The sequence below is a fragment of the Triticum aestivum genome, chromosome 1A (genome assembly GCF_018294505.1).
Source record: "Triticum aestivum cultivar Chinese Spring chromosome 1A, IWGSC CS RefSeq v2.1, whole genome shotgun sequence".
NCBI lineage: Eukaryota > Viridiplantae > Streptophyta > Magnoliopsida > Poales > Poaceae > Triticum > Triticum aestivum.
Window position 1 is genome coordinate 22,293,526 of NC_057794.1, and position 26,253 is coordinate 22,319,778.

Consider the following 26,253-nt stretch of genomic DNA (forward strand, 5'->3'; position numbering starts at 1 on the left):
GCTTAGATGCCCTCTCAAATTCTTGCTTGACTTCTTGGTTTTGTATGCTTGGATGTATGTTTCAGTTCCTACATGGTATTTCTCATGTGGAGTTGAAACCACATTTGGTTGGTCCAATAGCAAATAATCATATGTTTCACTCTGAAATCATATTGCATATAGAGTGATGTTATGTTCTTGTGCAAATTACTGCACACATATACATGGAGTTACCTGAAAAAGTCTCACACTTGTAGAGTTGGCTCCTGCAAGTAACACTATCACTCGCTTGTAGAGTTTGCAAGTGGTGATAATTGTCATACTACTAGGTAACAGCCTAACTCGAATCAGCCTTGACCTTGTATAATATATATAGTTATTTGGTGCATGGTATTTTTTAGTGAATTTGATCAAAACTTTGTTATCTTAAGTACATTTGTACTTTCATTGTTTATTCAAATAAATTTCCCAGTAAGTTGATTTTCCAGCATGGTCATAACACTGACATTATGAATTGATTTGTGAAGCACAAAAACAGTGGGGAGGGCTCCTTTGTATCCCTAGACCCACACCCACACCCGACCGCCATCTCCCACTTTCCTCAGTATCACGACCTGATGCGACGTTGGCAGCGCAATCAGTCGGAGGAGGACAGCGGTAGCGATGACGGCTCTATGATGGGGAAAGGTCGCTCATCGTCACGGCACCAGCAATTCCACGATCGCATAATACCCGCATATTGATGACCTCCAGGACTCTCCGGCCTCCTCCCTCTAGGTACCTCTCCAAACCCTAACCGTCTCTGAGGTTCACAGTTTACTACTATACTACTATTGTTTAATTAGATGGTAACATAAAACTTTGAGTGTCTGATAGGAGTTCTTATTCATAGTTTGAGATGCTAACTGGGTTCTCTCTGTCTCTCACAAGTTTGTCCTTGTGTTATCTCTTTATTTATGGTACTCCCTCCATTTCTGAATATAATACCTTTTAGAGATTTCACTATAGACTACATACGTAACAAAATGAGTAAATCTACACTCTGAAGTATGTCTATATACATCCGTATGTAGTCCATGATGGAATCTCTAAAAGGTCTTATATTTAGGAACAGAGGGAGTAAAACAATGCCTAGAATGAAGAAATGATGAATTGTATTGTACACATCATTGTAGTTAAAAATTATGTCTAAAATCGATCATCACTTGGGATGCTGCCAACTTGCAGGGTCGATGAGACATTAAATTGCCATATTGCTTTTCCCTCTTCTTCACGTGTTAGGAATATATATATCTTTAACAATAGAATTTAATATTTGTGGTTTCACATGAAGGAAGAGACAAGATCATATCAATCGCCAGTGAAGGATTCATGTGGTTGTTGCCGTTGTGATAAATGTTGGTGTAGTGTAAAATTCCTGAGCTAGACATTATGGTACAATATTAATTTTAGGATTGTTGCCAATCATACCCGTCTGTAGCTATATCACATTGCAAAATTCCATGAACATTTGGTCCACATTATTTCTCTGTTATATTGTTCCTACCCAAGCGTGGATGCAGGTGGACGTGGGCGCCGCGGCTGCCACCAAGGATGTAGGGGTCACTCTACAACCGGTGAGGATATGGTAGGCGCGCCAACCGCACTATAGCCTTACAGTTTTCCTAACTTCTATAGGTATGCGAGGTCAATTTAATATTCACATATATGCTGAAATTTTGACTTCGAAGGACCATCACTGAAGTTATATGCTGAAATTTTGACTTCGAAAAACCAGCACTAAAGTTATATGAAGTTTCTAGCTATATCATTCTTTTTAGTACTACTGATTAATTCCCATGAGTGCCAATGGTGAGATTTTCAGGCGTAAATACTGGATGTGATTCTCATTGCTGGCAATCTTCATGAACTTATCAAGGAGAACAGTGCAATACTAATTGTTGCACAGGTGTTCTCAACACCGGCTAGCAACAAGACAGAATGATTGTTTAATGCTCACTGTTGTGTAAGCTTGATCCAAGAGGAGCTTCTCAATGTTGTACATGTAGGCCGTGAGGAACATAAATAATACCTATTTGTTCACTCTTTTCCTGTACCTATGAATCATCTGCCACCGTTTAGTAGAGTTCAGTTATGTGCTTCAATATTAGGAAGTCATCATCTTCTAAAACATATTGTTGCCTACTCAAACATATTTTGTTCCTTTTTGATTCCAACAGATTATGTATAAAAACACGTGTACAATAAGCGGCAGAACCTGCATTGGACCGTCCTCATTTGCTATGTCCATTTTTTCCAAAGAAATAACACTTCTGCAGTCCTACGCATTCAGAGATACGATTTAGTGTGCTATTACAATCCTCGTAATCGCACGCTATATTTTCTGTGGGAATTTCTGTCATCCATTCTGATTTTGAGGCAAATATATTAGTTAATTTTTTTTTATTCTAGCAAGGTACCAGATACATGTTATGAAATTCTCCTTTGCCTCTTCCAGGTAACATAGGCAGGAGGGAATTCATTTATCAATAAAAATAAATTTGTCTGAGGGGATGTTATCTTATCTTTCCAGTATAACCAAATGAACACTATGATGAACTTAACATCTCTCTATCATTATTTCTCTAAGATGCAAGCGATATAAAATTTAAAAAGCCCGTGGCAACGCACGGGCAGTCTACTAGTATATATATGTGACTCACACAAATATTATAAAATTATTTTTTTAAGGAAAGGTCATTATAACTAGCTTTATGGGTGACCCGCGCATTTGCGCATCTAGATTTTCTTTATTTTATATTACATTTGTATTTCTTTCACGTATATTGTATTTGAATTGGTGTAGTGATATGCTATTGTGTATTTTACATAAAATTAAATTTCTTTTTAATTTCATTATTTATTCTAAATTTTGTCTGGAAAGATAGGTTCCATTTGGACACCATATGAGTCCGATACTGCTAGCGGTCTTGAGTATTTTAGAGGCTAGATTATTTTTCAAAAGATTTCTATCTAATACATAATGAACCAATATGATTTCATTGTTTTCTTATCAGTAGGCACGTCACTTTTGTTTTTGCCTTTCCTTCAAACAATGACTTAGATGGCGTGGGTTGAGTAGCCAACTGCAAGGTTAGTTATTCTCTCGCATTCACTGTCCTTATAGCTTTGTTCTTACTTTTTTTAACGCGCCTACGTTTTTTTTGCAATAATACGTTACTTAGAAGAGTTGAACATTCACGAATCTCACTGCATTGTTTGCTTTTTTTGGTACAATATGCTTGCTTGCGCAACAATAACGTGTTGCTATTGACCCAACTATTCTTCTCATCCAATGCGATATATGTCATATATGTGGTTCTTGTACATGTATATATTCTTCGATTCCTCCTAGTCTAAATGTCAGTTGTGAAACCATCTATGACATCCAATTGTTTTCTTTGTTGCATAGTCTGACAACCTATTTGGCATGAGTCACTTCATCTTTTTGCTACTCTTTTTTTTCTTGCATAATCTTCAGACGCACTGTCATGCATGTCTTGTGTGTGTGTGTGTGTGTGTGTGTGTGTGTGTGTGTGTGTGTGTGTGTGTGTGTGTGTGGTATTTATACATTTTTTTATGTATTTTCCATAGTGAACTACTTTCCCTTTGCTATAAGCCATTGTGAACCGTGTTTATGACCCTCACTATTTTTTAGAGGCACTCAGCTCGTCTTTCTCTGCCTTTGACTTTTTTTTTCTTGTTCTGTTAATTGTATAAGTCCATGGTATGTAGAGTATAACCAAAGTGTTCATAAAAAAATCTCACACAAAGATAATAAAAATTGGTGATCACTGGACAAAAAAGAATAGGTGAACTGAATCAAGAATTGGACGTATCTTTGCTATACACACTTCTTTACAGAACATGTTGATCGCTGGACAAAAGAGAATGTCTGGTGATCTGAATAAAATAATTTTATGTACTCTACAAAAAAATGTACAATGTATATGAAAAAAGGCATGTGTTAAAAAAAGTACAAAGAAAAGTAAAGTAAAACAAGAAAAAGAGAAAACAAACTAAACAGATAACGAAAAATGAAACCCAAAAGAAACATGTTCAAAACCAACACAGCAAACCATTGATAGCCGACACCGAAAATTGAAAAGATAAAAGAAAAAAAGGAATCCAGAAAGGAAAAACAGAACAAAAGCAGGAAAACCCGACAAATAAAACACACAAATGAAATAATACCGCCGAAAGGTTCTAGAACAAGTCCATAGAACCTTCCTAAAGCCCTTTTAACGGGCCAGAGGGGAGGCTACCGTAGTGTCCTGGGTTTCTTCTCCCCAATTTTCGGAAGGATCTAGAACGATTTTCCTTCTTACTGCGTTCTTTCTTCAGTTTTCTTCGTTTCTTTTGTTTTTTTTTTGTCCTTTTTTTAATTTCATGACCTTTTTAAAAATTCAGAACATTTTCTCAAAATCCAGGAACAGTTTGGGAAAAAATACCAAATTTTTGATCATTTTGCAAAATTCAAGGACATTTTCAAAATCAGAAACATTGTTCGAATTTAGGGAGAAATTTCTAATTCATGACTTTTTTTTCAAAACTTGCGGCATTTTTAAGAATACGATGTGTTTTTAAAATTCATGGACATTTTTAAGAACAATTTTCCTTCTTGAGAACATTTTCTAAGAATAAGATATATTTTCAAAATCCCAGAATTTTAATATCTCAGAATATTTTTCAAACTTGGTATTTTTTCAATATGGTAGCATTTTCCATAATACAGAAACAATTTTCATATTCATGAATATTGTTTATATCTAGGATCATTTTTCGTATTCATTATTTTTTTTGGAAATCCAGAACATTTTGCAAAATTTTGTGACCCTTTGTTAAGTTAAAAAAAAGAAACACTTTTTTTAGAAGAATGAAAAAAAAACACTTGAGCAGCCCGCACTCACATGAGTTGACCTAATGCCAGTTCAAACAAACAATTGTTTTTGAGGACCTATCCAAGCAACAGTTACCATACAGTTTTCCTCCTCGTGTTTGCCTATGGGTCGGCCAATAAGTCTTCCCGAGGAGTCAGTTTTACGAAAATTCTATGACCGGTTCGGACCTATCTTAGAAGCTTCCGTGTAGTTTTCTCTCTATGAAATTTTTTGTTTTAGTTTTCATCAATTTTTCTTTCGAGTTTCGGTATTCAAGATTTTTTCTTTGTTTTTTTTATTTTCCTTCTTCCTTTGTTGTTCTTCCTTTTTTTTCTTTTTCAACACATGCCTACTTTTTCCATTACACATAGAACATTTTTGTATACATGTGGAACATTTTTATACATGTTGAAAATTTTTCAAACACATGATATATGTTTCCAAATATATGTTTTGAACTTTTTTTCATGGCATGAACATTTTATTAAAACAACGGGAACATATTTTTTTACATTGTGTAAACTTTCTTTGATAATTTCACAAAATATTTTGTGTAACATGTCACATTTTTTAATGGTATTAAACACTTTTTATTGCAAGAACATTTTATTTATATTGTACAAATATATTATGAAATGTCACGGAGTTATATTTTAAACATGTGAACACTTTCTACATGCCACGTATTTTTTAACGGTACAAAATGGTTTTTACATAGTACAAACTTTTTAAAAAATGCCATGAATATTTTGTAAAATTTGTGAACGTTTTTTAACTTTCACGTTCATTTTTCATGGCTATCAACTTTTCTTTTTCATTACACGGTCATTTTTTAGAAACTGTATCAACTTTTATTTTTCATTACACGGTCATTTTTTAGAAACTGTATAAAGCCTTTCTTTAATGTCACGAACAATTTTTTTGAAATGCGTAAATTTTTTTCTTAAATATACGAACATTGTTTCTGACACAGTTGACCTTTTCTTATATGGGAGAACTTTTTTTGACGTGCATGAACATTTACTTTGAAAATCCCAATGAAAATATGCAAACAAAAGGACAAAACAATTGAGCATTTGCTTCACTCGCCTTTTGCTTTTTTATCGAAGTGTGTTGCTGGCCCTTTTTCCGAGAGGAAGTGTGTTACTTTTAGCGGGATTTGCGCTTTTTGGTCTTAGTTATCTTGCTTGGGGCATGTCCCAGTGCCCACGCATAGCAGGCGAAGCCGTTGTTAGGACTCACAAGAAGCGGGGCACGGCCGTATCGCCTAACGCGAGCTGTAGCGCTCGCTCGCCTCAGGGATCGCAGTAAATGGGTCGGCCCAGGTAGGTAGTTCTCCCTTTTTTTTCGCATTCTCACTTTTGCCTTTTTCTTTTTTTATTGTCGCTTATATTTCGAAAAGTTCTAAATATATCTATTTTAAAAGGGAAACACTTGCCTTCAACCTGTCGATTTCAGGTGAGCATCTGTTGCCTTGCTGTCCATCGGATTGGCTCTTCATCGAACGATCGGGAGCCAACCGCCACCTACTCCATATTCATGCAACTTCACCCATGTTTTAGAAGGCAAGACTGCTACTAGGCCTTTGCTGCAAACCGACTAGGGGGCTAGTTCCTGCAGCGGCTGGGACTGGGGAGGGCAACGGCGGCTGGATCCCACAACAGCATTGTTAGAGGCCTACCGGAACGACTGGGCACAGAACCCCTACGGTGGTGAAGGCGACCAAGTTTCTGACGGTGGCGGCGTTCTGGACTCATCTAGGTACAAATCCAGAAACAACCGCAAACATGACTGACCTCCACCACCAAGTTCCACTACCTGGTTGTCGACCACCATCGCATCGCCACCAGGAGCTCCCCGCCACTGCGCAAATCGCCTCTGTCTGGCGTCTGCGAGCGTCGCGACCCAGCGCTGACCTCTGGCTTAACCACCTCGAACTCATGCGTGTAGTGAAATCCGCATGCACCTGCCAGGCTGTGTGGCCAACAACGACGAAGTTGCAAAGGGCGATGGCAACAATGATGGTGGTGTTGTGACATCATATTCCATTGCAATAAATTTCTACAACATCATCCTTCTTGCAAAAGGCCTCCTGCAACATATCTATGTTGCAAAGAAAGTGAAGACATTTTATTTCTTCTACAACACAACCTCTGTTGCAATGGTGAGGAAGGGGTAGGCTGTCGGATGGTAATAGATCTAATGGTTACGGAGGCAGTGGATCTTTTGAAAATATCTATCCGTCGACGCATAGCACTCCCCTTACAAAAATCACTTTACATAACGAAATAAATAATGTTAGTCGTGTATTAAAAATGTTTATCATGTATACAAATAATGTAAAATGCGTATGCAAAAGTATCCGCAAATAATATAATTAAAAATGTTAACCATGTACTTAAAATGTTAATTATGTGTTTTGAAAATATTAAACATGTTTAAAAATGTTTATGATGTATAAAAAATGTACAAATGCGTATGAAAAAAAAGACAGCATAAATATATGTGTTTTAGAAAGTTAATCATGTATCTAAAAAATTTTAATCATGTATTTCAAAATGTTAAACATGTGTAAAAAGTGGTCCTGATGTACACCAAAAATGGAGAATGCATATGGTAAATGTCGACACAAATAATACATGCTTAAAAATGTTAATTATGTATTTATAAAATGTTAAATGTGTATATAGATAATTTTCCTGGTGTATACAAAAAATGTAGAATATGCATGAGAAAAGTGGGCATAAAAAATATATTTTAAAAAAGGCTGATCTTGTATTAGAAAAATGTTAAATGTGTATATGAAAAAATTTAAATGTGTATATAGAAAATACTCCTGATGTATACAAAAAAATGTAGAATGTGTATGAGAAAAGTATTTTTTAAATGCAATCATGTACTAGAAAAATATTAAATGTGTATATGAAAAATGTTAAAGTAATATTAATAATATTCGTGATGTATATAAAAAATATACAATGTATCTGGAAAATGTATATATAAAAAAGTGTGTATATAAAAAATGGATGTATTTAAAAAATTTCATGTTCTATACAAAAAGGAAATTAAAAAAAAGAAGAAAACCAACAAATAAATATAGAAAACAATGAAAAATATAAAAGAAACTGATGAACAAGAAACAATAAACAAAGGTTCCAAAAACCGTAAACAAAAACACATAAAAATTGAAAGAAAAAGCCATAGAAATCAGGATTAAAATGGTGAAAAAGAAAGTGAAACAAAGAAAAGGATAGAAAAATAATGAACATCAAAGAAAAGAAACAAATAAAACCAAAGAAGAAAAGAAAGAGAAGGAAAAACTAGTGAAACTGAGAAAAAACTAAAGAAAACAGAAGATATAACGAAGAAAAAAGAAAAACGGAAGAAACTAGGTTAAAAACAAAAAGAACTGAAGAAAAAAAAGAAACAAAGAAAACCAGATGTAAACCGAACCGACAGCGAGCGAGAAGACTGCACTACAAGGGCCGGCCCGCTCACGCTCATCTATAGCGAGACAACCTACCGTCTCGCTACAGGCGAGAAATAGCTCTGGCGGTCGGCAAGAACGACAGAAGCAACCTCCTGGACAAACGGGACCACTAGTTAACGAGCGCTCCTTCGGGAGCCTCGCAACGATCAGCGCTACTTGGCGCGCTCTCAGCCATTCGCCACGTGTCGCATTTCGGGCGCTCCCTTCGGATTTTTTTAATTTTTCCGCACGCATTTTCGGCTATTTAAACAGTTTTTTTCCGAGTTTTTTTCAACATTTTGGTTTTCGACCGGTCTTCCTTAGCTTTCCGACAAAAAAATTTTGCGCGATTTTTTTTCCTTTCGCGAGTCATGTTTTGCTTCTGCGAGAGGCACGGTTTTGCTTTCGCGAGAGTCACGGCCGTGCCTCTCGGAAACGAAAAAGAACGCGTTTTCTATTTTTTTTTCCTTTCACGAGAGTCACGGTTTTGCTTCCGCGAGAGGCACGGGTGTGCTTTTGCAAGAGTCACGGCCGTGCCTCTCGAAAACGAAAAAAAACGCGTTTTCTGTTTTTTTTTCTTTCGTGATAGTCACGTTTTTGCTTTCGCGAGAGGCACGAGCGGCCGTGCCTCATCCGAAACGAAAAAAATGTGTTTTCTCTTTTTTTTTCCTTCCGCGAGAGGCACGGTTGTGATTTTGTGAGAAGCACGGGCGTGCCTCTTTAGGAAAGGAAAAAAACTGTGCTCCCGGTTCAGTTCTTTCGTCCGTTTTTTTGTGAAAAAAAGTTCGTCAAAACCTATCAACATGAGATCTAGTTTTGAAGATCTCGATGCGAGGAATCTAACGGTAAAAGCGGTTCGAGATTTGGATGCACAGTTTGAGAGATAAAACGTTTTGAATAAACGGATCTATGAAAAAAAGAGAAAATTCCCCGGTTGCGACAAGTGACGCGTTGCACGTGCGCCACTTGTCGCAATCTGGAAAGTTGAAGTGATCTTTGCAACGAGTACTCCGCAATTAGTGATTTCGTGGATAAACTCATGGATCGTGGCCTCTCCGAGCCCGCTTGTGCCTTATGTGAGTAGAATTCTTCAGCCTGCACAAAATTAGGCGTGTCAGAAGTTTTGATAAAGGACATTTTCTATTTAGTCATAGTGTCCGCATGTTTTCTGGGAATAGAGGAGTACGAAGTGAAAATTATGGAATGAATAAAGCATTTCTTGTTGTGTTCTGTTGTTTGTATTGGCCCTCGTAGTGGGTATATATAGTGTACAGTGGGGGAGAGGGACTTAAAGTACAAGGTAGGTAACGCGTGATTAAATCAATTCTATCTCTATGTCTTCTTATATTTAACTGAACCCAATTATACCTCTAGCATTGGGACTAAGTAAAAAGTTGTTGTAGAACATAGCTTAATTTTTTAAGAAAGAGAGTGTATAGTGTAAAATCAATAAAATGTATGTAATCTAATAAGAGAAACAACTTGCATGCTTATAAGTATTAGGATATAATCTATACCGAAAAGAAGCTACCTTTTTTTACAACAACTAGGATGAAACCCAAAGTAGTACTATGCAAGGACTACAATAGTCAAGAAAAGAAAGAGGTAGGTCACATCAACATTGTGATCTGTAGTCAGCATGCATGCAAAAAAAGGTGGGATTTCCTAAGGGAAAAGGTGTTGGGTCAGATGACTACAAAATCCAACATTCGGGTGCATAGTTTAACATAAAGATTCTTGCTACTGGTGAAAGCTCTTGGCACTGTCGCGTGCTGGCTTGGCTTTTTGGAAACAGTAGTGCACTGTTCTTGGAAGCTGCCGAGCTTCCAACTGGCCACCAAACATTGATGCACATGCCCAGCTTCCAACTCTATGACCAAACAACTGTAACACCTACCATTATTAGTATGTAGTGTTGTGAAATGTCATATGTTGGGAGGGAAATATGTAATTTTATTTTATTTAGATATAATTAAAATTCTAATATTCATTAACTTAGTTTCTTTAAGGTAGATCGATACACACAGCGAGGAGGTCAAAATGTTTCCGGAGAAACGTATACATACATGGAAAAAAAATACTAAATCTGCTAATTTCAAGATATTTCCTGAGAGCATTTTAATCTACGTAAAGACCGAAGTAGCAATATAATTAATTGTTTGTAGAAGTGCAATGTTATTTTTTACATTTGAAACAAGGAAAACAATCCGCTCCAGTTCTCCGATCTTTATCTTCATGAAATTAAATAAGTTCTAGTCTGAGCAATGAAGAGCGTACTAAGTCCTGAGAAACATGTACAATTCTCGGCTAGGTCGGCTTATGCGGCCAAGTTCGCGACGATGGAGGTCTCACCTACCACGGCATTCTCTTGGAGTTCCCGAGCGCCATTAAGTTGCAGGTTCTTCGCGTGGCTTGCATTCAAAGACAGATGCTGGACTTCTGACTGGTAGGGCAACGGGGACTTCCGCACCAAGTCGGCTGCCCTTTCTGTGACCAGCATGACGAGAACATTAGTCACCTTATTGCCGGCAATGTGTTTGGCAGAGAGGTCTAGACCAAGGTTTTCACTGCTTTGGGATTGGTGCAAGGTGTGCCCCCATGGTGGATGAATCTATTGAGGGTTGGTGTGCTAGCCAAGGGCAGTTTGGGCTACAGACGAAGACGATTCGTGCTATCGGGATCCTAGTCATGTCGGTTGAGGGTGCAACGCCTTGCGTGCAGCAGGTTTTATGAGGTTTTGCGAGTGAGTGCATTGTATGGAACCAAGCGGGTTTTATGAGGTTTGCGAGTGAGTGCATTGTATGGACCAAGCGGGTATTCTGCATGGTGAGCTCGAGTCTTTCCTGGCGTTAGTTAGACGGTGGGAGTTTAGGGGAAATACCCAATGGTACATTGGTATACAGTGACACAGCAGATTCCGGGGGTTAGTAGTTTATGCAGGGCCTAAATGTTCGTCAGGCTAAAGGATTAATGGATAAGATCAATCGAGGCATGATCTACTGCTCATGTCCAGAGCAGAGACAACTATTTCCCATCCATGCACTTACCATTTTAGGTGAACGTAATACTTTCCCCTCAATTATTACAAATTAGTCTTGAAAAAAAATCATTTTAACAAATTAAGTATGGAATCCCATTTAATAAAACTGTTAAGAGTATAAATCCACCTTGCGACCAGTAAATATTTTCACGATGTACATAATCACTTCTAATAAATATATTTGAATTATAAAAAATATGGCAACATCATTTTCTCAATAAAAAAGCTTGTACATTTTTTATCTTAGAAAGATCACTATTCTCAAACTAAATTATAACGTGCAAACAATTACTTTCTCAGTTCAATAATATATTAATTACTTTGTTCATCATTAACTGCAGAAAAAAAACGCCAAGGTACTCGCTTTTACGGAAATATAGTCACAAGCATAATTCCTGCCAGGCAATGCAGATGCATTTAACTAGCTACTGCTTAAAACATCCCACCATCCATGTTATATATTACATTTTTCCTTCAACCGTTTTGACAGCTACTAAATCATTCCCTCTGGATTGGACTGACTAGGCATTTAGGCGGCACACCAATATTTCCATCCATCGTGAGCACCATGTGGACAATGTATTCCCATATCTTCCTCAACCCATCCTGTATATGTTACAAATTTGAGTATTTTTGGTAACATAATTAAACCAAAATTATGAATCTATGTCCTACCTTACTACATCCTTATGCCAGACCAGACCCCATGTAATTCATAATGCAGTGCAGCATGTAGAATGAACTGTCGAATCTGCCAGGAAAAAAGATTCGAATAATTAATGGTATAAATATATCACATGTTCATTTGCGAATTCAGTTAGTACCTGTTGTTACCAGTACCACAACAGCCTGCTTTACTGCTTGCAGACTTCTAATGGGCAAGAATCCTTAACAAGATATATCGGGTGACAACTACTCAACCCATCCCCAGTGAACAAATCTCTCTTATCGGGCTCCTGTGCAGATCTAGGAGGATCTACCACAACCTGATATTTTTTCGAACATGTTACTCATGAAACAGAGCTATGTCTGTAATCATGTCTAATATCCAAATCAACGAGACATAAATTTCTGACCTTTGATGCAGACGGTTCCACCATTGCATCCACCACCTTGAGCTTCCTTCTGCTCCCTTAGCCACTGAATGCCTGTTTGCTTGACTTGGGAGGAGGACTATGTTCAGAATGATGGATGGATTCAATGTTCGCTGTAGCTTTAGACTACCCATAATGGGAGTAACATAGGTAGTAACATCACCCATATCTAGATAAAATAGATGATGTGGCAAGCAATAAATGAAGAGAGAGAGCAAAGTGGTAACATAGCTAGTTACTAGTAGTATGAGTAACATCACACATATTAAGACAAGATGAGTCTATAGCTTAATAAAGAAAGTGTCGCATGTTACTACACATATGTTACTCCCCACTATAAAGGTAATAACATAGACTAGTAACATATGCATGTTACTAGTCTATGTTACTACCCATTGTGGCTAGTCTTACCCAAACAATTCCACCGACGCCCCAATTCAATGATGACTAACCAACCACCAGAATTTACTATCCTTCCATTTTGTTACTGACCAAACTAAATAGTGCTGGATTATGCTTTTAATAATAAAAATAGTGATTACATACAAACGTTAACAGCATGCATGCAACAGAGGTTTTTTTCTTCTTTGTTTCCACATAAATAATTAAAACTTTTTTTCCGTCACGACATCATGTTATTGCATGTATCATGTTTGGAAAGTTTCTGTCCTTTGGATGTTTAAAATAACACACCTTGCCAAAGTATTAACCTTGTCTGAACCGCAGGCAAATACATGATGGGTGCTAACAAAGTGTAGTTTGTCCGACTGCTAACAAAGTGAAGTTTCAGCCACTGCTCTGACAGAGACATATGGCGTGCGCAGAGTTTGCGTGTCCCAGCTCCACTGCATTTAACCATACGGAAGGCGAACCGCGTTGGGAACCTGCTGTGGATGCTGTACCATCCTGTTCTAGGCCTCGTACATGACTGTTCTGCAGGTGTATACTCCTTTATCCAACTTTGGGTCCACACCGTATAAAGAAAAACACTACTACCTCCGTCCCGGTGTATAAGTCATTCGCGTAGTTCTAGGTCGATAATTTAACTATCTGAATATGTATTATATGTGACAAAAAATATATATTTAGAAACTACATCCGTGTGGAAATCTAGTGGTATACTTTTCATGACATATAATACATATTTAATTCCTCAAATCGATGACCTAGAACTACGCGAATGACTTATACACCCGGACGGAGGGAGTACTTTAACTACACATCGTGATGCACTTACTGACGAATAGGATACCGGGGACATATGTCCCCATAGACCACAAATTCGCCTCCGGGAGTCTAGCGAGTAGTCCAGTTAGTTCCGTTTTTCGTGGAGTGGTTGAGGCTTGCATTTAATATTGTTATGTAAACTCTACTGTGGTGGGGCTCTTCCCTCTTTTTCTTCTATATAATAGATGATACGTACACTCATGCGTATTTGAGTATAAAATAATTGGTCCGAAAAAATAACTATGACATAGCCGCGGTTAAATAAACAGTTGACGCTTGGGATTAATCGTCACTCCACACTTGAAACCACAAAAATCACAACACCTCTACACCAAAGAACAGAAGCCCTCACTCTCCTCTCGCCGTTGAATAATTAGGTGCATTTTGTACAGAACCACATGAGCACAAAGCCAAACCAACCTTTTCTAACTGACCAGTAATAATCACTCACTGTCCTGCGGCTTGGGGAACGGCACGTTCATATACTTGTAGGTGGTGAACCCACCGTCCACAACCAGGTTGTGGCCGGACACGTACTTGCCGTCGTCGGAGGCGAGGTAGACGGCAGCCCTGGCCACGTCCACCGCCTCGCACGCAGCGCCCTTGAGCTCGCCGAGACTCCGGATGATGGCCGTCACCGTGGCCTCGTCGGCGCCCTGGAGCATCTGCGAGAACTGCCGCACCACCATCGGCGTCGCGACGGCGTGTGGCGAAATGCAGTTGACGCGGACGCCGTGACGGGCGAGCTCCGCGGCGGCTGTCCTGACGATGCCGGCGATGGCGAGCTTGGAAAGCGAGTAGGGATACGAGCCAAGGCTCCCCATGATACCACTGATGCTGCCCATGCAGAGGATGGAGCCGGAGCCCGCCGGCGCCATGACGCGCGTCGCGTGCTTGATCCCTGCCAGAGTGCCGCGCAGGTTCACGCGCATGATGTCGTCGAACTGGTCCAGGTCCAGGGTTGCCATGTCCGAAGTGCCGGAGAGAGATCCCACGATGCCGGCGCTGTTGAACATGACGTCGAGCCGGCCGTGCCTCGCGACGGCGGTGTCCACTGCCCCGGCCACGCTGTCCTCGAGGACGACGTCGCAGTGGACGAAGTGGGCCTGCGGGCCGAGTTCCTCGGCTGTTTGGAGGCCCAGCTGCGAATTGATATCGGCGAGAACCACGCATGCGCCCTCTTGGATGAACTCATGGGCTGTGGCCTTACCCAGCCCACTTGCTCCTCCGGTTATCAGTGCAGTCTTTCCCTCCAGCCTGCACAAAATTAGAGGGAATTTGCATGTTAGACTAAAAAAAAGAGATGAAATTTGCATGTTTTCTTGGGGACTGATTGAAAAATTCTGGAGACTAGAGTTTATGTTTTTTTTTGCGAGAAGAACTTCCAGATAGCATGGAGACGATTTTTGGACAAGCCAATCAATGACCGGTAGTTCAACGAATATTAAAAATGATAAAAATTACATCAAGATCCATAGACCATCTAGCAACGACTGCAAGCACTGAAACGAGCACTGCTATGGACATGATAGCGTGGAGACGATTTTTGGATGACAAGCCAATCAACCCGTCCATGCATCACAACAAATGGCAGCATATTGTCCATATTGTTTGTCGTGTGCACAATAATTCCGTGTATCAAATATAACCTTTTACTACTAAATGTGAAGTGGGATGGACATTAAACCATATCCCTCCTTCCAAAATAGATGACTCAACTTTATATTAACTTTAATACAAAATTAGTACAAAGTTGGGTCATCTATTATGGAACGGAGGGAGTATTTTTAAGAGCCAGACCAGACATTCGGTTTGAATGGAAAAAAAGCCAAAACTGGCGCCTTTTCAGATTCTTTACAGACCGGGACAAGGAGGCCAGCCCAAAAATTTCCAGTAAGACCATCAATTTTTAAAAGAGCTGGCGCGCTCGAACCAGACGGCTCTACGGCACATTGGGGGTCGTCCTATAAATGTTGCTAAAATTAGGTGGCGTGAATGGGACCAATTGGACTTTTAGTTCAGCATAGTGGCTAGTTGGGCTAGCTTGTCTTCTTGAGCACACACATATTTGACTGTATTTCTCTAAAAAAAACATATTTGACTGTATTTGTCCACTTAAAAAAATGACTGTATCTGTACATTTTCCTAATGAGATTGAATCCAAAAAAACCCGCCTATGGGACAAGTGAAAACATGAATCGACAGCTTCACTAGTTTGGTCGTCGGTCCGGTTTTTTAAAATATGAATTAAATTAACATGATGTAACAAGGTAAAATCAATAGAATGTATGTAGGCTACGAAGAGAAATATAGCGTGCACGCGTACAAGCACCAGGGCAGATATGCAGTTACTCACACAAAAGAAGCTGCCATCTTTTTTTGTTCGAGTTAGGCATCTTTTACAGCAATAAGTATGATTCCCACAGAAAAAAAGCTAGGATGAAATCTGATTTGATATGCATGGAGTCAAACAGTGAAGAAAAGAAGGAAAAAGGAGACACGGACAATCGTGATCTGTCTGAGAAAGTGATCAGCATGCATGCAAAAAAAGGTAGGATTATCTAAGGGAAAAGGTGTTGGGTCATACGACTACAAAATCCAGCATTCGCGCGCATAATTTAACATAAAGATTCTTGCTACCGGTGAAAGCTCTTGGCACTGTCGCCTGCCGGCTTCGCTTTTTGGGAACAGTAGTGCACTGTTCTTGGAAACTGCCGAGCTTCCAACTCGCCACCAAACATTCATGCACATGCCCAGCTTCCAACGCTCTCTCTCTCTCTCTCATGATGAAACTACTCTAAGCACCCACCCTCTCAAGTCTCAACGGAGAGATCCACCGTATGTGCATGATCTCCTGTCTGATCACCAAGTAGGAGTACATCTAATGAATGCAGCTAGTGTTTTTCTTTCTCTTACCTTCCCTTCATCGCCGTCGATAGCCACCGCCTGGCGCCTGCCCTGCCGGCCAACTCCGAGGAAGTAGCCGCCCTCCTAAAAGGAAAGAAAAGAGGAAGTTAACATTCTACGTATCATAATTCCACAACCTGGAACTAATTCTTTCTGGTGTGCATGTCATATATGCACGACTATAATTAAAGTCAAGAATGCAAGGTCCAGCAAAACTAATCAAAAGAAGGCCCACATATATACATGCATATGAGCATATAACAGTAAGAAATAAAACCTCATATGTCACAACAGAAGCCCGTTGAGACAGGGAGAGAAGTGAAGTGAGGAGAATCAAATGAAGTACCTAGCTTCACGGACGAGCCGGAGCATCATCTTCACCTTCGTCTTGTGTTCTTGGATCTTGGGGTAGAGAGAGAGAGAAGGGGTTGCTCACTTGCTCTGCTTTGTGTGGGTGTGAAAGGATGGTGGTGTGCTTGGAGCTCCTTAAATAGAGTAAAAGCGACAGCGGAGGAGCTCCTGTCCTGTCCCATCCCCTTGCAGCCAACAACCTTAATTATCTCACCATTATGAGGACAATTTAAGGGTACAGTACTCTGTAATTTCCTACACGCCCTCACTGTCTTTTGGGTCAGTGTAGGCCACCCAACGTGGAGCATTGTGAGAGGCCTAAAGAAATAATAAAAAATGCATGTTGGTTTAGCAAGAAGGGGGTCAAGGGACAGCCAAATTGTAAAATACGTGTACCGGCTCTTCATATAAAAGTCAGTGTGTGAATCTAGGAACTTTTTGTTAAGAGTTCTATTAGACTACCCATAGTGGGAGTAACATATGTAGTAATATCGCACATATTTAGATAAAATAGATGATGTGACAAGCAATAAATAAAGAAAGAGATGAAAGTAATAGTACGAACATCACACATATCAAGGCAAGATGAGTCTATAGCCTAATAAATGAAGTGTTGCATGTTACCACACATATGTTACTCCCCACTATAGAGCATGTTACTAGTCTATGTTACTACCCATTATGGCTAGTCTTATGGATTTGGTGTTGCCACATCTTGCCAGCTAGATGCCTGTAAGAGTTGTTGGTGATTGATGAAACCATGATGGGTCCACTTATCACTAGTTATACTCCCTCCGTCCCATAATATAATATAAGATGTTTCTTAAGACATAGCTTGAGAGACGATCTTATATTATGGAACGGAGGGAGTAGCTCTGAACAATGAAGCAAATACGACCATAATGGAACAATTAATCCCTACCAATATGTAAGGCCGGTAGTCGATTGGGAGACTATCTAGAAAGTTGCTTTGGCCCTGTTTTCTAAATAAAGCAGATATTTTATGTAAAATCAAAAGGTTCACAAAAAATAACATTGCATAATACTATTTTTAGGCTATGTAAAACATTGCCACTTTCGCAAGTACTTGAATTGGAGCTACTGCAGGTGCCAAGTACCTTGATTTTTTTTCTCAAATATGTAATTGACAACATGAAAGTGCCACTCTAAATATCTACATACAAAATTCAAAGTTGCAGAACAATTGCTAAGGTTTCATGCATCTGTCGTGGTGAGTACTGCACTGGTGCCTGGCTAGGTGCGTGCCCGCAAAAGCTTTATCCCATCAAGTACAAGATGGAAGGTAGCCTCGCCTCAAGACAGTAGCGGAGCCAGGATTAGATAACACTCCGGATGAGAAACTAAGAGAATCTCTAGCCAATCCCTCAAAACTGAATTTTTATTCCTCCAACCGGTTTGGAGGGGTTAAACCGGACCTAGCCACTCCCTCAAAACCGAATTTCTACTCCTCTAACCGGTTTGGAGGGGTTAAACCAGACCTAGCTGATCCCTCAAAACCGGATTTTTACTCCTCAATCCAGTTTGGAGGGGTTAAACCGGACCTAGCCGATCCCTCAAAACAGAATTTTTACTTCTTCAACCGGTTTTGAGGGGTTAAACTGGACCTAGCTGATCCTTCAAAACCGAATTTTTACTCTTCTAACCGGAATGGAGGGGTTAAATCAGACCTAGCCGATCCCTCAAAACCAACTTTTTTTACTTCTCTAACCAGTATGGAAGGGTAAAACCGGACCTAGCCGATCCCTTATCCTCTTTAGAGGAGTTAAAAAATTTATTCATCGCGGCCTCAGATACTCAAATATACTCATTGGCGTCTCGTTCTAAAAATAATTTCCATTTGCTCGGCACTGTCTCAGCCCACGTCCACGTCAGAACCACCCCTAGCCCTCGTCCCCTTCTTTGGTGACGCCCCGAAGCTCCCCACCACGCGCAAACTCTTTTTGAGCGGTTCCGGTGCCTACCGGCAACCATCTCACCATTCATCAGTTGCTTTAAGATTAGGGCTGTGGACAACTATTACTTCTCCTTTTCTTCTATACATATTCAATACCATGCCTAACACAACTATTGCCCCCCACTGCTGTCCTTCCTACGACAGAGATGGCAGTGACGGCAGCATGTGACAGCCCCTCTCTCTCTTCTCTCACGCATAAATCCAGCCTTTTATTTCACCTTAGCTAAATTAAAATGTCCATATTATTTAAACTATAAGTTTATTTTTGAAATAATTTATAAATTGGAACTCCTGGCGCCAAGACCTTTGAAACTAGACCAATCATGGATACATTTCAAACATTTTAAATTTTCAACATTTCATATTCCATCAAACCTATTTCACTAGAAAAATGTGGAAAACCCTGTTTCAGTGGAAATATATGTGAAACCAACCTACTTAACTAGAAACCTATTTAACCCAAATATAAAATTTAAATGTAATAGTTTATTTCAAAAGATCAAAAGATTGTACATTGGTGAAATAACACATTTTCACACTTTCGAAATACACTGTTTCACATTTTCAAATAATCAGTTTCACAATCATACATTACAATTTCACTTTCTGTAGTTATTATTTCACAATTCACAAATGTGTTATTGGCTTGGTTCACAAAATCACATCTTTTTAATTGTACAATTGTGAATGACAATTTTTCACACTTATGAAACACAAAGAGTGAAATTATAATATAACAATGCGAAACTGATTTTTTTAGAAGAGTGAAATATGTATTTAAAAAAATATGTAACTAAAATAGATGTGATTTTTGTGAAATATGGCAGTGAAATGTAAAAATGTAGGTTTTGAATTGTGAAGTAATAACCACAAAATGTGAAATTATAATGTATAAATGTGAAGCTGATTATTTCAAAAGAGTGAAAATATGTTTTTTTCAAAAACATGTAATTGAAATATATGTGCTTTTCGTGAACCAAACTAGTGTGAAGTGCAATCTAGGTTCTGTATATGAAAGAGTAACTAGAGAAAGTGAAATTCTATTGTATCTTTTATGAAACTGATTATTTGAACATGTGTAATAGTTTATTTCAGAAGAGTGAAATATGTTATTTGAAAAGTGTGCAATTTAAATAGTTGTTTTCTTTGTGAAGCAAGCCGGTGAAAAGTGAAATGTAGGTTCTGAATTGTGCAATAGTCACGACAGAAGTGAAATATACTTTCCGAATTTAAACGTGGTCAAAAAATATCCAAGATTGATCTCATTTCAATGGTTTGGCACAAGGAGTTTAAATATAAAAAAGTTTCAAAAACGAATATATGGTTTAAAAGATACGAATGGTTTAAATTAGCTAAGGAGTAAGATATGGTTGGATTTATTGTGTGGGAGAAAAAAAAAGTGATTCTGCCATACTGTCATGCATGCATGTGAAGTACACTATTAGGGCCAACTTTTCGCATGCGGAACGTCCATCCCGGCCCTCTCCATCGACGCATGTGGTTTGGGAACAGCAGGAACAACGACTTCGTTGATGGCAGCAACCACCACTATGCCTCAAAACCGGTTTAATCCAACTCAAACCTTCGTTGATGGAGCTCCTTGTGCCTCTGCAATAATACTACACACACGGACGTGTTTTACTGAGTTTAATCCAACTCAAACCTTCTCGAGTCCCCGCACATGAACTCGGTGAGGTAAATAGCGCACTCCGACCGTGATGACCCGACCAACTCCAGCCCTGCCAAGTACGCCAGCCACGCGCATGAGTCAACGCCGAAGAGTTAGCTTGGTGACTGGTAACGCCGGCCGCCATGGAGAGCATCGTTCTAGCTTATACGTGTGTTCTGTGTGCTGCATTGCAAGTGTTGGACGAAATGCATAAGTCAAATGTAAGCTATAGGGAGTTGAGTTTAGAGGTTCGGCTAGGAACTGCTTTATTTTAGTGGAGCAAATATAATACAACGGGTTGATCAAGGGGCTAAATTATAAGGGGTCGGCTAGAAATGCTTTAAGGGCATCTACAACCGGACATTGTCAAATCCGGCACCCTCTACGCCCGCAGGCACGCCCGGGAGTACTAGGATAGTGACCAAGCAGTCCCAAAAGCCGCGTCTGGCACCTTATATCCATACAAAATCATGAAACGTGCTACGTAGATCACCAAACGGCCAAATTCGACAGGAAACATACATATCAACCAATAGCAAACGGGCATAATTTAGATATAAGCGTCACCAAAAGTGAACACAGTTAAACCGCCTGGCAAATTCTAACTATATAGTAGGAGCTAGATTATATAAACGGAGAGAGAACCGAGCTTCACCACTTTCTCACCAGCTCTCTGCCCTTCCGGTCGACGACGCTGTTGTAGGAGTCTGCGGTAGAAGGTGCGTCTGTTGGGGAACGTTCTATGAGAAACAAAAAATTTCGTACGCTCATCAAGATCAATCTAGGAGATGAACATCTACGAGAGGAGAGATTGCATCTACATTATCCTTGTAGATCGCTAAGCGAAAGCGTTAAGAAACACGGTTGATGTAGTCGAACGTCTTCACGATCCAATCACGATCCGTCCCACGAACTCCCGACCCAAGTGCCGAATGGACGCACCTCCGCGTTCAACATACGTACGACTTGATGACGCCTTCACCTCCTCGATCCAGCAAGCGATGGTGAAGTAGTAGCTCGAGTCCTCTGGCAGCACAACGACATGGTGGCGGCGGTGGTGGTGAAATCTCAGCAGAGATTCGCTAAGCACTACGAAGAGGAAGAGGGCTACGAGGGAGAGGGAAGGCAGCGCCGTGGCATAGATGGGTGCGGCTGCCCTCCCTCTACACCTCTATATATAGTGGCAAGGGAGGAGGGTGGTTCCCATAGGGTTCCCCTTGGGGTGGTGGTTGTGGGGGGGGGGGCACAAGGGGAACCCTAGATGGGTTTTGGGTGGCTCCCCTAGGTGCCTTGCCCCCCAAGCAAGGGGAGGCAGCCCTAGGAGGGCGTACCACCCTTCCTGGCCTCGTAGGATGGGGTGAGGGGCGTACAACCCCTTAGTTGGTTGGTGTGCCCCCTCCTCTTGGCCCATGAGGCCCCCCAACACTTGCTGGGGGCTCCCGAAACCCTTTTCGGTCATCCTGGTCATAACCCAGTGCCCCTGGAATACTTCCGGACTCCGATACCCTTCGTCTTATATATCAATCTTCACCTTTGGACCATTCTGGAGTTCCTCGTCATGTCCGAGATCTCATCTGGGACTCCGGACAACCTTCAGTTACCACCAAAACAACTCAACTATACTTATATCGTCACCAAACGTTAAGTGTGTAGACCCTATGGGTTCGAGAACTATGCAGACATGACCGAGACACCTACACGGTCAATAATCAATAACGGGACCTGGATGCCCATATTGGTTCCTACATATTCTACGAAGATCTTTATCGGTCGAACCTCGATGTCAAGGATTCAGTTAATCCCGTATGTAGTTCCCTTTGTCTATCAGTATGTTACTTGCCCGAGATTCGATCGTCGGTATCACCATACCTAGTTCAATCTCGTTACCAGCGAGTCTCTTTACTCGTTCTGTAATACAAGATACCGTGACTAACTCCTTATTTACATTGCTTGCAAGCCTGTTGTGATGTTGTATTACCGAGTGGGCTCTGAGATACCTCTCCGTCATACGGAGTGACAAATCCCAGTCTTGATCCATGCCAACTCAATAGACATCCTCGGAGATACCTGTAGAGCACCTTTATATTCACCTAGTTACGTTGTGACGTTTGGTACACACAAGGTACTCTTCCGGTGTCAGTGATTTGCATGATCCAATGGTCATAGGAACATATACTACTTGACATGCAGAAAACAATAGCAATAAACTTGATAAGGTCTTATGCTACGTTTATAGTTTGGATCCTTAACCATCTTTGATCAATGAGCTAGTCTAGAAGAGGCTCACTAGGGACACGTTGTTGTCTATGTATGCACACATGTATGTGAGTTTCCGATCATTACAATTCTAGCATGGATAATAAATGATTATCATGAACAGGGAAATATGATAATAACCAATTGATTATTGCTTCTAGGGCATATTTCCAACAGTCTCCCACTTGCACTAGAGTCAATAATCTAGTCCACATCACCATGTGATTAACACCCAATGAGTTCTGGGGTTAGATCATGTTATGCTTGTGAGAGAGGTTTTAGTCAATGGGTCTGCAACATTCAGATCCGCGTGTACTTCGCAAATCTCTATGTCATATTATAGATGCTGCTACCTGTTGGGGAACGTAGGATGCAATTTCAGAAAATTTCCTACGCTCATGCAAGATTTATCTAGGAGATGCATAGCAACGAGAGGGGGAGAGTGTGTCTATGTACCCTTGTAGACCGAAAGCGGAAGCGTTTGACAATGCGGTTGATGTAGTCGAACTTCTTCTAGTTCCGACCGATCAAGCACCGAACGTATGACACCTCCAAGTTCTGCACACGTTCAGCTTGATGTCCTCCCTCATCCTCTTGATCCAGCAAGATGTCGAGGAAGTAGATGAGTTCCGTCAGCACGACGGTGTGGTGACGGTGACGATGATGTGATCCGCGCAGGGCTTCACCTAAGCACTAAGAAGATATGACCGTGGGAGTAAACTGTGAAGGGGGGCGCCACACAACGCTAATAATTGATGTTGTGTGTTCTAGGCGCCCCCCTCCCCACATATATATAGGTTGGAGGGTGATACGTCTCCAACGTACCTATAATTTATGAAGTATTCATGCTATTATATTATCTATTTTGGATGTTTATGGGCTTTATTAATCATTTTTATATTATTTTTGGGACTAACTGATTAACCGGAGGCCCAGCCCAAATTGTTGTTTTCTTGCCTATTTCAGTGTTTCGAAGAAAAGGAATATCAAACGGAGTCCAAACAGAATGAAACCTTCGGGAGATTTATTTTTGGAATGGAAGCAATCCAGGAGACTTGGAGTAGACGTCAGGGAAGTTTCGAGGAAGCCACGAGGCAGGGAGGCGCGCCCTACCCCCTGGGCGCTCCCCCACCCTCGTGGGCCCCTCGTGGCTCCCCTAACCGACTTCTTTCGCCTATATATGTCCATATACTCTAAAAACATCGGAGAGCAGAATAGATCGGGAGTTCCGCCGCCGCAAGCCTTTGTAGCCACCAAAAACCAATTGGGACCCTGCTCCGGCACCCTGTCGGAGGGGGGATCCCTCACCGGTGGCCATCTTCATCATCCCGACGCTCTCCATGATGAGGAGGGAGTAGTTCACCCTCGGGACTGAGGGTATGTACCAGTAGCTATGTGTTTGATCTCTTTCTCTCTCATGTTCTTGAGGTGGTACGATCTTGATGTACCGCGAGCTTTGCTATTATAGTTGGATCTTATGATGTTTCTCCCCCTCTACTCTCTTGTAATGGATTGAGTTTTCGCTTTGAAGTTATCTTATCGGATTGAGTCTTTAAGGATTTGAGAACACTTTATGCATGTATGTCTTGCATGTGCGTATCTGTGGTGACAATGGGATATCACGTGATCCACTTGATGTATGTTTTGGTGATCAACTTGCGGGTTCCGTTTGTGAACTTATGCATAGGGGTTGGCACACGTTTTCATCTTGACTCTCCGGTAGAAACTTTGGGGCACTCTTTGAAGTTCTATGTGTTGGTTGAATAGATGAATCTGAGATTGTTTGATGCATATCGTATAATCATACCCACGGATACTTGAGGTGACATTGGAGTATCTAGGTGACATTAGAGTTTTGGTTGATTTGTGTCTTAAGGTGTTATTCTAGTACGAACTCTTGAATAGATCGATCCGAAAGAATAACTTTGAGGTGGTTTCGTACCCTACAATAATCTCTTTGTTTGTTCTCCGCTATTAGTGACTTTGGAGTGACTATTTGTTGCATATTTACGGATAGTTATATGATGCAATTATGTTATTATTGTTGAGAGAACTTGCACTAGTGAAAGTATGAACCCTAGGCCTTGTTTCTAGCATTGCATTACCGTTTGTGCTCACTTTTATCATTAGTTACCTTGCTGTTTTTATGTTTTCAGATTACAAAAACCTATATCTACCATCCATATTGCACTTGTATCACCATCTCTTCGCCGAACTAGTGCACCTATACAATTTACCATTGTATTGGGTGTGTTGGGGACACAAGAGACTCTTTGTTATTTGGTTGCAGGGTTGTTTGAGAGAGACCATCTTCATCCTACACCTCCCATGGATTGATAAACCTTAGGTCATCCACTTGAGGGAAATTTGCTACTGTCCTACAAACCTCTGCACTTGGAGGCCCAACAACTTCTACAAGGATAAGGTTGCGTAGTAGACATCAAGCTCTTTTCTGGCGCCGTTGCCGGGGAGGTGAGTGCTTGAAGGTATATCTTTAGATCTTGCAATCGAATCTTTTAGTTTCTAGTTTATCACTAGTTTATTTTATAAAAGAAAACTACAAAAAAATGGAATTGAGGGTGCCTCACATGCTTCATCTTTTTAATATCTTTCATGAAAATAAGGATTCCGATAATTGTGCCAAAATGTTAGAAGAAGAATGCATTAGAATGTTATGCACTAAATATTTGAATGATGAGCATGATTGCAATGTTGTTAGTATGAATTCTTTGAATATCCATAGTACTAATGATGATTGCACTGGTCATGATGAAAATGTCTCTTATAAGCATGTCAACTTTTGTGGAATACATAGAGCTTGCAAGTACACACCAAATAGGGAAGATAGAATTTTGCAAGAGGCATAAGTATTTGGAAACTAAATGGTTGCAAGAAAGGCTAGATGCTTGTGCCGAAAATTTAAATTTCTTTGCCATCCTTGTGAACTCTGCAATGAACATGATCATTTAATACCCAATGCAAATTGTTTCATGATCATACCGTGTCCAAAAATTGTGATGACTTGATTTCCCTTGCACATCATAATGAACTTAGTTTGCTTTTGGGTTATGAAGAAATGAAACATATAACTAAGGATATGCCAGAATTTGTCCTTGATAAAGTTCTTGATTTTGATCTAGAAGAAATTTTTATGTATTGTGCGGTGAATTGCATTGAAAATCCTTATATTGCCAATTACATAAATAAAGAAAACAAATAGAAGATGAAGAGAATACTAATGAAAGGGAAGAGACTTCCCAATATCTTCCTATTATTTCTTATGATGAATCAGGTAACGAGGAGGAGCCTTCTATTCAACCAATCTCGTTAATAAGGAGCTCCAAAAAGAGGGTTAAACCCACACATG

General features: G+C 40.1%; 1 protein-coding gene across 1 annotated transcript; it reads right to left on the bottom strand.

Moving 5' to 3' along the window:
* Positions 1–13,985: 13,985 nt before the first annotated feature.
* Positions 13,986–17,086, bottom strand: LOC123076176 (momilactone A synthase). The gene is made up of 3 exons (XM_044498587.1): positions 16,982–17,086; positions 16,645–16,719; positions 13,986–14,985 (listed from the first exon to the last, which is right to left on the bottom strand). The coding sequence occupies exons 1-3, from the start codon at positions 17,008–17,010 to the stop codon at positions 14,172–14,174; spliced, it is 918 nt and encodes a 305-aa protein (XP_044354522.1). The 5' UTR covers positions 17,011–17,086; the 3' UTR covers positions 13,986–14,171.
* Between the last annotated feature and the right edge of the window lie 9,167 nt (positions 17,087–26,253).